Source organism: Poecilia reticulata, linkage group LG2, assembly GCF_000633615.1.
Source record: "Poecilia reticulata strain Guanapo linkage group LG2, Guppy_female_1.0+MT, whole genome shotgun sequence".
Lineage (NCBI taxonomy): Eukaryota > Metazoa > Chordata > Actinopteri > Cyprinodontiformes > Poeciliidae > Poecilia > Poecilia reticulata.
Genome location: NC_024332.1, coordinates 39048636 through 39064201, shown reverse-complemented (window position 1 = coordinate 39064201; position 15566 = coordinate 39048636). Strand labels below are relative to the sequence as shown.

The 15566-nt window shown below is 36.6% G+C and overlaps 1 protein-coding gene across 3 annotated transcripts in view; it reads right to left on the bottom strand.

The window, feature by feature from the left end:
- The window catches only part of LOC103460460 (partitioning defective 3 homolog B-like), a 213444-nt gene extending 199479 nt beyond the window's left edge, over positions 1 to 13965 (bottom strand). For all 3 annotated transcript variants that reach the window (XM_008402636.2, XM_008402652.2, XM_008402642.2), the window contains exon 1: positions 12889 to 13965. In XM_008402636.2, the coding sequence (XP_008400858.1) occupies positions 12889 to 13005 (117 nt within the window). In that variant the 5' untranslated portion in view covers positions 13006 to 13965. The remainder of the gene's footprint in view (positions 1 to 12888) is intronic.
- Positions 13966 to 15566: the final 1601 nt, after the last annotated feature.

The window sequence follows — 15566 nt, the reverse complement described above, 5'->3', positions numbered from 1 at the left end:
AGTGTAAATAGCCACCAGCTACCTTTATCCTGGTGTACCGTCATTGGTGTCAGTTTATAGTCAAAGTTCACAAATTTTGGTCCTTTCCACTGTTCTTGAGAAAAGTTGTTTGTGAAGAAAGGTTAAATGTGCTTAAACAACTCATCCATCTGGCTGTTTGCCCTTTTAATCTTTGTACCATTGTTAATCGAGTCAAATTTTTACATAAAAAAAAACTACACAAACATTGCTCCTTAACAATTGACATTAAGACACATTGAAACTGCTATTAAGAACTGTTGCGAATGTGCAATTTCCAATTTATTTCTATATTACAGTAGAACTATGGCATTTGTCAGGCTAGTGGACCAGAACTGCCTAGAAGTCGCTAAAAAGTCCAGAAGTACTGGACTAATTAACATTAAACTGAAAGAATCATTAAACTCGGAAATAGCTTAGATGAGAAATGATGAGGATCACTGAGTAATTAAAAATGTAAATTAAAAATGCTTATAACTGCCTATCTCAATAGCTCAAAGATTAAATAAACCTTAATATACATTAAAATGTACAGTAGAAACCATCTTAGCACTACCAAAGATGATAAGATCTGCAGTCTTATCTCTATTATTGGGAAACAGTCAATCAGCGGCAAGGAAACCGAATGGTGCTTTTGGATTGGCTGTTTTGTAAATGTCAGCTAATAGCATGTCAAGTACCATTATCATAGGTATTTCAGCTCCCCAAGTTGCATTTTCTTTCAAATATTTTAGATAAATCCTCAAAAAAAATATTTGATTAGGTAAGTTTTCCATGATATGGAGTTACATTGCCCTGAAAAATTTGCAAACAGCTGAACCTGAGAAACTATGAATAGGTGCGTATAAATAACTAATTTCAAATTAAATAATACAGGTTAGCAAAAACACAGGTTTTTCTTTTGGTGGAGACATTAATGCATAATATCTCCACGCTGTCAAGTGGTCAGTGTAAACATGTCGGCGTACAGTGAAAGAGAGAGCTACTGCCCTATATCTCTGGAAGCACGTCACAAATATTTCACTGAGGTAAAAAGAAACTGTCAGCTCTTGAAAACATCATTTGTCTCCTTCCAAAAAAAAAAAAAAGAATATAGCCAAACTCAAACCATCCACAAACAACCTTATCTACTGCCTGCAAGCTTCAACAGCCTTCTCTTCTTGACTGACCTCCCCTCGGTTCCCTTTGTTTCCAGCCTCCACACATCTTCCACATCTTTCTCTAGGTGCCTTGTACAGATTACGACTCTCGCCTGGCCCATTCTCTTTCCCTCCTAACCCCCTTTTCTCTGCTGTGTTGGGTCTGTGATTAATGACACCGACACTGTACTGGACAGCTGACTACACAGAGCTAGTTGTCGAACAACATATTGAGACAACAACAACACGAGCGCATACACACACCCACATCCTAAAAGCCGCACACAGCCTACAGAAAGGTATCCATCAAAATATTACAGGGAGCTGCTTCATTAAATCTTTCTTTCAGGGTCAGGTGCAAGGAACAGAGGAGCCACTTTGTGTTCCTGTACATGCCTCCAAAGGCCAATCCACACAGAACGCAAACTTAACTGGATCTTATTTTGCAGAACTAATTTCATTTGAGCCCACAGACACAAAACTGAGAGTGTTACAATGATGACATATTTGTTCTGGCAGATACATGTTGTACATGTCTTAAAAACGTTGGAAATATCAGCTTTTTTATATCTAATCTAAAGATGACACACTGTCTATATTACGTTGTAATTGCCATAAAAGGGAAAATATTTGGTCTTATTGCATTTTTGAAAGTGTTCTAATGTAAGCTACCTTGCTAAGCAAAGCTAAGCTAAAAAAATCTGTGCTGGAAAAGTGAAACTGCACATAATCCACAAACACATAATTCCCATTGTAGAACACAGTGGTGGTAGCAACATGCTGTGAGGGTTTCTGATTAGAGCTGATGGGAATATGAATTGAGCAAAATACAGAGCTGTCTTGGAATAAAATCAAGATGGAGAAAACATGGAGCAGAAGTTTTTATTCCAAGAGGACAACATCCCTAAAAAATCAGCTTCAATGCACTGGCTTATATTAGAATGGTCCAATCAAAGCACAGATTTGTATACTTAACTTCTGACTAAGGCTCAGCTATCTTGCAAAACACTTTCAGATGTAATCATATTAAAAGGTAGTTCTACTGACAAAAAGGGGGTGAATGCACACCTTTTTTTATTTGTAAGATAATTAGAAAATTTCTTTTCTCTTCGCAATGATGCAGTACTTATTTGTTGGTTTAGAAAACACACCATACATTTACCACACATACTATGTATACAGCTCATCCAGAGAAACAGAATTTACTTGCAAAAGCACAATAAAAAGGGGAAACTAAATAGAACTAAATTCATTTAAGTTAGTTGTTGTAAAGTGACAAAATGTAAAAACGCATATAAATCTATACTGTATTGGTGTATCACATTGCACGTAACTTGCAATAAAGTACTCTCACAAGTTAAACATAATCTCTGTCCACTCCAACTGCATTTTTTACCACTGGAAATCAAAGCATTTCTCCAATTTTTGTTTTACACTGCTTGAACATGGGTTTACTTAGCTCTTCATAATTCCTGCTTTCTTTTCCAAATGAACTGCAGCGTGCTGCTGTGAGGTTTGACACCAAGCCAGTTTACACATCATCAACACTGTCAACTGATAGTACCTGGCATATGTTCAGGTTTTTAATTTTAGAGAAGCCGCACTTTGACACTGACACAACTGCATTGGCAACATTACATAACTTCACATTCTCAATCCAGCATCAACATCAAACGGTGCTTACAAAATCTACATATTCCTCTTGACTATCCTTTGACAAAAAGACATGCTAAACATAAAATTATTTTTATTCTCCAAAAGAAGAAGTGACAAGAGAAGGTTGTGCACTTTTCTGTAACAATTCTGTGCGACCTGTGTGGTTTTTAACAATGATTACATATTGAATGTCTAGACAATAGTTCTTTATACAAAGAGAGAAAAAAACTTTAGAGGAGCGTAACTTTTCTTTGTTGCTTTAATAATACAAACCAATTGATCTATTTTGCAGGTAGACTAAACACTACGGCAAATACTGTATGTGTTTATTGTTCTTTGTATATTGATCAACCACAAAACTTAATTAGCTCTAACATCTAGCAACATAAAGTTAAAAGGAAAGTTCACTTTTCTGTGTACTAAAGCTGAGTTTTGCAGGCACTAACCCGCTTTTAGAGGGTTAGTGCTTCATGTTTTATCTCCATGAAGCAGTGAAAAATGTTGTGGCAGAAGTTATTTGCATTACACCAACACCCTCATTCCTTTGGTGACCTGCAACTGTTTTTAGGTCATCAGCCGCCCCTTCGGACCTCTTGTTAAAGTAGGAAAGGCACAGAGCTAAAAGTTGAGAAGTTAGAAATTTTGTACTTTAAAGTACAGTTTGGAATTTTACATTTAGAATTCGTCTTTTTGAACAGCTTGCCCACACTGTCTCCATGAATCGGATTTCCTACATAGTCAGAAAGCTCAGTGTGACGGCTGATTGCAAGCTACCACGTCCCATCGTGTACAGAAAGGTTGGTGGTAGGTTGACTTAAGAGAACATTAAAGCACTGCTCTTTACCTAAGTCAACAGCACAGAACAGAATGAGGAATTCAACACATTCCTGCGGTATTTCTGAAGAAAATCGGGCACGCGTCTCCTCCCCTTCTCTCCCTCATTCTCAAATATAATTGCCTGTGACCTGAAAGGAGCCAGAATGTTTTACAACTTTATGAGCTTGTTCTTTCAGGTGTCTTCTTCATTGCTATCAAACCTAGTGGAATTATTGCTTACCTGCCTTCCAAGCAAACTTCTTTCGGCAAAAAGATGTTTTTAAAAGGATTCTTGATGTTTAGTAACTCATTCTTTACCCATTTTCATAGCATTTTAAAGGACAATAAAGCCACGGCAAAACATAAAGTACACACATTTTAAATTGCATGGTTTTGGTCATGCCGTTTTTTTGAGGTTTTTCCTTACAATTCAACAAATCAATAAAATATACTGATCAAAGTATGTTTTGATGTTTGAAAAACATGCAAGTATGAGCAGTTTTTGTCAAGGGTAATTTTCATCGTAATATTTAGATTTTTTGCGTGTGATTTCAGCCAGGCGTAAGAAATTCTTAAGTACATTCATCAAAGTTATCACACAACAGATAATTATAAAGAAATAAATGGATGACAATTGGATGCGTCATCTCAATAAAACCAATATGGATATCGGAATGTTGCCAAGCAACAGAGTCAGCTGATAAAGCAGATGGATTGTTTGGTTGCATGTTAAAATTAGTGGAGGTAAGCCTCTTTCCGCTATAGTGCAGGACTATGGTACACAAGTGCCAGGTAACCTTGTTATAAAATTAAACAACATAAAAAGTGTTTCAAATAGTTTAGATTTGACTTCATGCAAACTAAAGGCAAAACAGAACAACTTCCTCTTTGAAAAATTACAAAATAATTAGGCTGTCTGGAGTTAACATCTTGACACTGCTGACCACTAGCTGGTGTTGGTTAACAAACAAGTACCATTCGGTTAGTAATTCTGGTGGAATCCTGGTAGCATATTGAATGGTATTTATTCAACAAAAATTATGTCTTATTTTAAGTATAGAAAATTAATTTTAACAAAAACATCAAGTGAGCTTCTGATATTTCTCACTCCACTGCCACCATTTTACCGAAAACCTAAACTCTGTGGCCTGATTCCTAAAAAAAAACAGACTGGTCCTTAAACTTCGGCATGATACTATTGCATTAATTTGGTGTGGAGTGTCCTAGATAGCAGATTAAAGTGTTAATTTTCTGTCATGGCTTGTAAAAAATTAGAATATTGATCGCAGGTGACTTTCTTTATCCAACTTCATCTGTGATGTTTGAAACGTAAAACTTCGGTATGAATGCATGTACTATACCTCTATAGATAAATTAAGTAAGAGTTCTCTAATTCTAAAATTAAAAGTGTGAAGGTGCAACACATGTAGTGTATTTATTTTTTGTTTGTAATGTGATCAAACAAAAACAATGTAGGAAAAGTACTTATGTTATACCTATTAAAAAACATTGATTTCGAGTAGATCAGCCTATTGATAAATTACCCAAAGTTTATTTTGTCTGTCAATACAATAGCCAGTGTTGCTGCATACAGTTTTACTGAAGTGTGGTCTTTTACAACAAACCACATTCAGTAATACTTCAAGTTATAAACAGATCAACAAAGTAACGATCGACTGGTTTCATTTCCCACCTAATCACAACTGAACTAGACACAGTAGGTACTGTTTTCACAAATTTTCAGAACTTCCTTTTTTTAATTGAAACTTAGGAAAACTGTAACATTCAAAAATAATCAGTATGTTCACATTCGAAAACCCCCAGGAACACACTCTGCTGTTTCGTCAGTCAATTAAGAAAGTCCGTCAACATTGTAATAACTTCCTGGTGACTCCCCGTGAAAACAGCCTCCGCTTGTTTCTTCTCTCTCCTTCCTCCCTTTCTGGCGCCTCTTCTTCTCTATGCTATGCAAGATAGCTACCTATTTGAAAGACTTATTGATTTCACCACAGTGACCTCTTTGAATATTACTGTTTGAAAAATATTAGTATTTTTCTCAATACAGACACACACTCTCCCACAACAAATCCGCATTCATAAATCAAGTCTGATAGCTCTGGTTCCCGAGCTGTTTCTTGGAAATAAATCATATAATTACAGGTCAAGCTGAACTGAGTTGACTGATAAATGTAAGAATGCTATTGTTGCCTTATAAGAGTGTACAGACTACTATGAACATATTACTGCAGTATTAGGCCCTCACAGTATTTTCTGGTTGTTGTTTGGTGAATTTAGCCTCTGTAAAAAGAGCTACATAAGTTTAAAGCCCCAATACCTACAAGTATTTTTGGCACAAGAAAATCACTAGAACAACAGAACATCAAGCCCACAGTGAAATATAGTGCATCATGCTCAGGGCTGTTGTACTTCGGATGAGAAGTTTTCAAATCAAAATTAATTGAATCATGAGTACTTCAAATGTGATGCGGCCAAAAAGGATGCACCCGATTTTATTTAGCCGACCAGCAGCAGTGCAAAAAGTTGGTCCAGTCATGTAAAACTGAAGGAGTTTCATAAATATTAGTTTAAGGTTGTGCACCCTTTAGTGTGAAACAAGATTTAAAAGCACCTAAAATCAATGTATTGTTTATTTTATTGTGACTGCATCTTATAATTCCAATCCAAGACATGCAATTCAAATTTATTTAGATTTGTGCTGGAAACATTAGGGTTATGAAAAATCTTCAATTATTTAAAGTGCAAGTAAGAGAAGCAAAACTGGGGATATCCAACATTATTACTTTCATGAAATGAATACATTTTCCAGATCAAACCAAGTGTAAGCTGAAAAAGCCTACATTTGGAGAAATACTGTCCTTCAGATTGGTGGACCATTTTCAGTAACAATTTTCAGGAGCAACAGCAATCACTTCTTCAAATAAAATAATAAAATACAATTTCCATTATGCCATATTATTTTAATCACTACTGAATTGATGAAATATATTAAATAATGTTATTGATCTATTTAGACAAAAGCCTGTTGTGGGTCCCATTAGAAATGTCTAAGACTTATTTTAGGATTTTGCAGTTTGTCATCAAAGGTAAACTTGCTTAGACAGCCATTTTGACAGTTATTTTGAATATTCCGTTATGTTCTGTACCACTGTGTGGCTCGTTAAATTTTACTGACTTCTTTTCATTGCTAACCAGAATCATAAGATGCTACAATCATATGATTAGAGAATACAATTGTGTTCATTCTCCCTTTTAGCGGTGAAGGATTCCACCAAGCTAAGTGTCTGAGGTTTAAACTGGACAAACCCCCTTTATATGCAGAGTAATTATGTTTTAATCATGTGCAAGTAATATGATATGCCTATATGCAAATGATGCAATTTTGAGTGGACATAAAAGTGGAGGTGTCCAGATTTATGCCTCACCAAAAATTTTCCTTTTTCATTACATAAAACTGAACATTGAATATTTTCTTCTTCTTTTTTTATTTATAATACTTTAACGTCTCTATACTCTTAAAATAACTTTCAAATATTCACAAGGCGTGCTTGATATATTTATTCACATTATTATACATGATGTGTAGCCTAGAGTTTGAAGACCAAGACATTCCTAAAAGCTCAATAAAACAAAATAGCAACTAAATAAATGTTCTCCTATACTCATTTCACAGCTCATTTTCAAGGAACCACGCACTTTTCATACCACTTAACTACATTTTTGCTTTCCTCTGTTAAGCAATGGCTTCTCTTTAACCGTTCTGAGAACTCTTAACAAAAGAGCTCATAAATGAGCCTAAGAGTGTCAATTTAACAGTGATGCACATGCAAGAATGTGCAAGATAATAAAAATGGTTTTAATACAACACTGAACTCACTAAGTAGCATTAGGAATATGGGGGGAGGGAAGACTGAGGAAGACAGACAGAAAGCAAGCTCCCTCAGTGAGAATTTTAAAATGTGATTTGGCGAGGACTGTGAAGGAAGATTAGGGAGACTGGACGGCTTTACAACACAGACACCCCAGCTTTCTAATCCTGAAACACATTAACAGCAATAATTATACAGCTACAACCGATTAGCGTTGCCGAAAAATGACTGAGTGACATGAACAGGAAGGGGGTGGGGAGCACATGGGGAAAAATACATGGAGACGAAACACAAAGAAAGACATAGTAAAGACGGATGTGATGAAGCAATTGAGAAAAACTAAATTCCCAAGGAGTCCAACAAGAGAGGGAGGAGAAAGACGTGTAGGAGTCGATAGCCAAAAGGTTGTGAAAGGAGAGGCAGAGAAAAACTTTATGTCAAAAAATATGAATATTTATCTTAAAATTAATCAAAAATATGAGGAGGAAAAGCATAATAATGTTAGGACTTGCAGGAAGAGGATTAACTGAGAGACTTACAATGGAAGGAGGGAAGATGGAGAAAAGAACAAAGAGAACAGCAAGCTCAAATTCACTCACGGTGCAAATCCGGGCCAAATAATTTCTTTGACACACGTGGAAAACAATGTGTTTAAAGATTTGATCAATGGAACAGAGGGGTACAGAAAACACATGCAGCTTTCACCTTGTCTCTCAGTGAACATTAAGATCTAAAATGTGCTTAATTAAGTCAAATCCGACAAAGTCCAGCACAACACAGTGTGTGCCCGTTTGTTTTTCAGTTTCATTTAAACTAATTTAGAGATAACAAAACAGTGTCCTCTGTGTTTCATTTGAAATTTACAAAGTTAACAGGTAGATTTGTAACTAATTTGCTACACTCTGCAGGTTTTAGTAGGAAGAACTTTTTAAACCTTCATAATAAAACATTAGTTAGTTGCTTCACTTACAATGGGCCTCCAGTATTCAAAGTATTCCTGCAAATACTTGAAAGCCATAAACCAATAACATGCACAAATGAATGAAAAAAAAGTATAACTTATTTGTTAATAAATGTAAATGATAACATCATAAGGAAAATATAAAGTAAAGACTTTTTGAAAAGCAACATTTAAATATCAAATTTAGGACTTTTAACTACCATATGGATCCTCGTTCACACCAGTATGTACATTAGCTAGAGTGGCGGAATGATGGACTCAGACCTGAACTTCCAGAGCCACATAAATAGTCACGAAGTCGGCCTTCTATCACCTGAGGAACATTTTTAGGCTGAAATGACTAATGTCCCACCAAGATCTAGATAAACTCATCTTTAGTTGCATTGACTACTGCAGCAATGTCTTTACAGATATGCTAAAACTTCAATCAGATAGTTGCAGCCGATCCAAAGCCCTGCTGCTTGCTTTCTCACTAAAACTAAGAAGATGGAGCACATCATCTCAATTTTAAAGTCCCTACACTGGTACCCTGTAAAATACAGTTGTTAGTTTATAAGTTACTTAATGGGTTAGCACCACAATACATTAAAGACCTGCTGTTATTGTGTCTATCTTTCAAACCACTCTGGTTATCTGGTTTCAGTTTATTCTGTGTCCCCAGAACCAGAACCGAACATGGAGAAGCAGCATCACCTTCTATGCACCACAAATCTGGAAAGAACTTCTGGAAAACTGCAAAATAACCGAAACTCTCAGTTCCTATAAGTCAAGGCTAAAACCCCACCTATTTAGAGTTGCCTCTACTGAGTAACTGGAACATAGATCAACATATTTGAAGTATATTTGCTTGATCATTTTGACTCTGAAAACACTGTTTTGGTAAAAATGTGTTATACAAATAAACTTGACTTGACTACTAATTATACGATGTAAAAGTACAACCAAGTACACCATGTTTTCATTAGCACGTGGTGTACGTGCTAATGAAAATGTACAACATGTTTTCATTAGCACCCTCCCTTGCAAAGTTTGAAGGGCACACACACTGTACACTACAAAAAAGCTCTTGTCACAGGATGTTTAATGCCGTGACAGGTTCAGTAATCAATAATGACTAATCGTTAACACTTTGTGAGCTTATAGAAAGCAAATATGAGCTACACAAATCTCCTTCCATTTGTTATCGGTTTGCAAAACTAGTTGGTTTGCAGATGTAAAAAAGAAAGCCTTCCTATTTCTATATGGAACTGAGTCATTTCATTAAAGGGGAAGTGCACAAAGAGGAAGCACAGTTTACCTGAAGGGGAAACAAAGCTTTTAGCTGCGTGTGCACGGCACTGTGGAAGGTGGAGAAGAGATGTACTGGTGTGAAAGATAAGAATGATAAATGAGAGCTGTGTGGGCTGAGAGGGTGGTATATGGATAGCAGATTAAAAGGCAAAAAAGGTGCAGAGAGCACAAAAAAAGAGGAAAATGAGGGCATCTCTCCAGCCAAAGTTTCCCACATACACACACTGCTTCGACACATCTCTCCTTCAATCAAAACTGAGCCTATCTATCCATAAGGCTGCTGTGCTTTTTGAATAATGGACCCAATATGAAGCAAGTCACTGAGATGATTTGGTTGTCTGATGGAGGTCACGGGGTTCCTGCCCTGAGAGCAGTGCAGGGAATCAACAGCAGTCATAAAGGAATCACAAGACGGAGTCATTTGCATTTTACACTCACAACTAAATTGGAAATGACTCGTGTCTGCTCCTGTCTGGGCCATCCCGATTCATATCAGATACGCTTTTAATTTTTTATACAGCAGTTATGGAGAACCGGACCTCCGTGGCTTTGTCTAATTTCCCAAGACTTAGGGCTCTGAAAATCTTATGGTTCTTTAATGATATAAAAATGAAAGAGCTTTTGGATGATTTTCTTATGTTATGAAAGTACTTTTTCATAAAAACTGATCTTAGTTTTCTTCTGTCATTCTTCATATAAATTTTTGCATATTATTACAAAATAATAAAGTAATGAATAATCTGTCTAGCTGAAGGCTGAAAAGTCTGACCATCAGAAAGAAAAAGCAAAAATTGTTCATGGTTTTGTTCATTTTCACAAACACACTGATCCATCTGGTACCCTTGGCAAAGTTGCTAACACAGCTGCTGCCTTTTAAACACCGAAGACGCATACCAACAATTTGAGAACATATCATTTTAAAACTCATAAACTCTTCCGTCTTCCTAACTCTACGACTAAAATTTAATAAGTTGAGTTTCCTCTAACTCTATTGAATAGAGTAATACAAGATTTCCTACTTTTTACCTGCTGCTGCACACTGACAGTCAGCTGGAATGTTATTAAAAAATTCACGATGGTGATATCGCAAAAAAATTGCAGTGTCAATATTTTCTTTTCCCTTCTCTCTTTTTTAACTAGACTTCACATTTTGTTTGCTTTAGCAATCTGTACGTAGTAATCTGTGTCAGGTGTGGATGTCTACCGCAGTGGGATTTTTTTAAGAGACTGATAACTAACTGAACAACTATCATACAAAACAATCCTTTACAGCATTAACACACACTGACAACAAAATTCACAACCGTGGTTTTGCTTTGCCTATGCTGAATGTTTACTGCTTTTGACATGCAGGCTATAACATGTACAAGCAGGAGAGAAATTTGTTTCTGGCACCATTAAAAGGGAGTGTTCAGAAATACACACATAAGCCTGAACTGTTTGAAAGGTGTCCCATACAAACTTTGTTTAGTGTTCTTGTTTTGATTTTACTGTTTTGTTAACATGCTACCATATAATGCTTTTGCTAAGTAGTTAAAAAGGTTCAGTTATTTTTTAATGTTGTGCTTGTTTTGAATGTGAGTGCAAACTTTTTCCATTCACGTTTTTTTTTCATTATAAATAATCGCATCACCTACAAATACCTACAAATTTTCAAGATACAAACACTCTATTCAACTGAATAAAATGTGTATTCATAAGTTCACGATTTGGAAATAGTTCTGGTTGGACAGTCAAGTTTCAGAAATGAAAAGAGTGTCAGCCACTATTAATATGTTTTTAAAACATATTAAATTTATACTACAGCTTTAAAATGTTGTGTAGTAGAGGTGTGTGGATCCATCGGCCACCAATCATAATCGGCCGATTTCCGTGAAAACGTGTATGATCGGTGATCGCCGATCACGAACAAACCGATCACCTGCTTCTCATTTCGCAGCCTGCCTGTGCAGCTGGTCTCCTCTTTCCTTCACACTGCGCAAACGCACAGCAACAAATCCTAAGCGATGTGGAACTATAACGCACTGAGTGAATGGGGACGTTTGCGTGTTGCGGYGGAAAATTGAAGCAGGTCAAAATGSCATACTTGACGGAGTTTGGCTACATCCAGGCTCACTGCAGTAAAAAAGACATGGAGGATCAGATAACAGGTAAAGCAGCGCACAGCTACAAACACTCACCCGGATAAGCATGACGGTCAGAAAGCTAAACAAATAACCCGCAAAATTAWTTAAGTCTTCGAGCTGCGATGTGGTTCTGWTCTCGCTGTCGAACCGCTGCTACACGCTACAGGTAGTAATATTTCACAGACGGAGCGCCGCTTCTGCTCCACCTGGTAGTGACTCTCACACCAAACCTCTGTTTAAAGCTGCAGCATCTAACTTAAAAAATACATTTTACATACGTATTAAAACTTTCGCTGTCCTAACATGAGACAGATAATCTCTAAAAAAATAATCAATCTCCTCCCTGCTCTGCATAATTACTCCGCTCAGTCAGAAACAGCCAATCAGAACTAGCAGTAATCAGCTAGCCGCCATGCTATCAGGAAGTTTTCATTCAGTAACTCTGGATTGTTTATTGTAATTGATCCTGTATTTGCCTTTGACTGTTACGTTTTATACTTGAATTTTTTTGGCAATGTTTTGCCAAAAAAGAGGTTTTATTTTGGCTCTTTGCATTATTTAGCCTCTTCAGAGCCTTCATATGTTTTCAGTCTGCTAAAGATAGTATTACCGATAGTACAATTTGCACAATGCCTGTTTGTTTTCTTCTTGGAAAAAGTTATTAAAAACAAGTTTTTGTCTAAATTAAGGTGAATTTATGGTTCCTTTTTCCACATAATGTAAATGGTAGTGTTTATGATTTAAAAAATAATAATAATAATAATTATGTGATCGGTATCGGTGATCGGTATCGGTGATCGGCCCTCATGGGTGATCGATATCGGTACGAAAAAACCTGATCGGCACATCTCTATTGTGTAGTAATACAGTCATGAGGAAACCATAGTACTTATACTCAATACTATCATACAATTGTGATCTCATACCGGCCCAAGTCAAAGAATCACATTTGTCAGAAATGGAGATCATATAATAGTAAAAGTACTATTAATTACCTGCTCCAGTAGTTTCCTGTATCTCTGGGTGGCTTGCTGGATAAGCTCCCTAACAGTCCATCCATCCTTGCAGGGCACAACTACGCCTGTCTGTCCAAAAGTTACTGTCACCTTCATCCTGAAACACTCAGCTTTATCCGAGATAGTGTAACAGACGAAAAGGAGGTAGGATCCAAATTGCAAAGTGCACCACAGACAGGTTTAGGGTTGTGATTATAGGCACAGAAAAACTAAAAAATTGTTGGCAGAAAAACAGGAGTGGCACTGGGCTGCTTTTGCGTAGCTGCACAGATAAATCCACAGAACTCAGAGCAACTTCTTTAAAAAGTTTCCAAAGTGAAATGTCAGTGATTTAACAGGCAGCAGTCAGCACATAACTGCAGTTTTAATCACCATGCAGTGGTCATCTCGGTGGACATCTCCTCCCTCATCTCTCCTCAAGTTTTCCAGATGCTGCTGCTGTTAGGTCAAAGCATAAACTAAGTTTAATGAAACGTATACGTGCTGCGATCCTTTCATGATCGGACCTCATAAAAGAGTGGTGTGTCGCGTTATTATTCCTCTTTGCCACTTTACCAGGTTCTGATAAAAAAAATTAAAAAAAAGAAGCTAGCTGATTAGCCTGATACTACACCCTGGCCCCGGCTATCATAGCAAGCTGACGATGAAAGGTTTCACATTTAGACCATTTTTTTTTATACTCACGCGTCTTTTTCTACAACAACTGAGCTTACTCCGAATCGTTTTGGTGAATAAAAAAAGTTTCGCATCGCGCTCAGCAAGCAGCTCCTGTGCTAGCTAACGTTAGCCACCTTAGCTGAACTTTGGAGGAGGGAGGGATGCAGTCGCTCGGGCATCATTCCAGAAGATTTCCTCTCGTTTCGACTCAGCCGTTCGCATCTACTTTATCGTCCACAGATACGACAAGGGAGCGCGGAGGTTATTAACCCGTCCAGTGACGAGCTGCGAGTGAGTTGAACCAGCGAAGAAAGAGAACTTTACTGAGTTGGAAAAGTTTTGGGATTCCTCCACAGCCCCGTCCGTTCCTGACCAGTTCCTGACCAGTTACTCCGCCGCTTGTTGCTGTCACTTTCTTAAAGGGATAGCGCCCCAATAATAAAGCGCATAAAGCAGCGAAACATCAAAGAATCCAATATGTTTTAGTAACTTACTTATGTTACAAAAACTGTTTAGCATGATGTCGTAACCCCTTCTACTGCTGTTCTAATACTTTCTAAAGTTAGTACAGCTTGTATGCAGCTTTGAAGAAAGTACAGTTGAAGTTAAAAAAAATGAACTATGTCAAAATGCCTTTATTTACAGACTTAATATTAATAAAAAAAACTATTTCTGCAACAACAAAAAAACACTGAAGCACTAATTTGTTTAGATGATGTCCTTCGTGTTCCTTTTATACATTAAAATGTAGATTTATTGTTCAACACGACTGAGTTGCTGTATTTTTGTAATTCAACGAGAACCTGGATTACAAAAAGTATTCATACCAATTGACCTTTCCCACACTTTATCTTGTTTAAGCTACAAATCTTAATGTAGTTTTGGGGTTACTGAGATGGGTTAATAACCATACTAAATTTCCATCTAACTTTTAGATAGGGAGTACATAATCGGGCTCTCACTGGTCTAGCCATTAGTGGGAAAACTAATTAAGGTGATACATCTTAGAAATTATGTTTTAAATAATCTGTAGTCAAATTCCTTTGCAAATACAGTTGACGCTGTTACTAACTATACGTAGTTACATAGAATCTATAACATATCTTCATTTGTTTTTTGTTTTTTTTACCTTTATTTATACAGGTTGCTTCATTAAGATCCAAAATCTTATTTACAAGAGAGATTTGTTTTATTCAGTAAGATAATTTTTTTCCCCTTACAAATTACAGGCTGTTGCAAAGTCCACAAAACCTCATATTTACTCACCTGGATCTTTTGTTTAATCAGTGCGTTACATGTGCTGATATTGCAATAAACTGCCAATATGCTTTAACTCTCTGCTTCAGCTTCAAAATTGAGGCAAGTAAGTATGAATTTTTTTTTTTTATTCCAGACAAAATGTTTTATATTTTTCATCTAAATTTGATTACTGCGTTCTACAACCCATATTTTTTTCAAAAAATGTACATATTATGCAGAATCAGTCATCTCAGATTTAATCAAGAATCTATTGCAATAATGAAAACTACAACACTTCTATTTAGCAAGTGTTGAAAAGTTAACCAGACATTCCAGTCACTGGCGCCGTTTCAAATGCTGGAGCTGTATTTACAAAACATCCTGGCTTTTCACTGTTGGGTTCATCTTCAAAGGAGGGAATCCCTCCCTGAGAGGAGGAGTTCGATTTTGTAATTAGCAGCTGAACTGCCTGCATGTGTAGATCTGCTAATTCATTTGAGCTCGGTTTAGTTTCTGGGTCACTGAATTGCATTGCTACTAATGAACCCCAGGGGAGAGGGAGCATTGTGCATGTAAGACTTTTTTTTTTTTTTTGCTCCCTTTTTATCTTCTGTGATAAAGTTTTAAAGTTAGAAGTATGCATGAATTATGATCTAGCTAATGATTTTTAATTAACTCAGAAGTTGGGGAGGAAGATTAGCTTTTTATCAATACACAGTGTAGGATGTGTTTACAATATTTGTGTATGCTGGGAATAATTT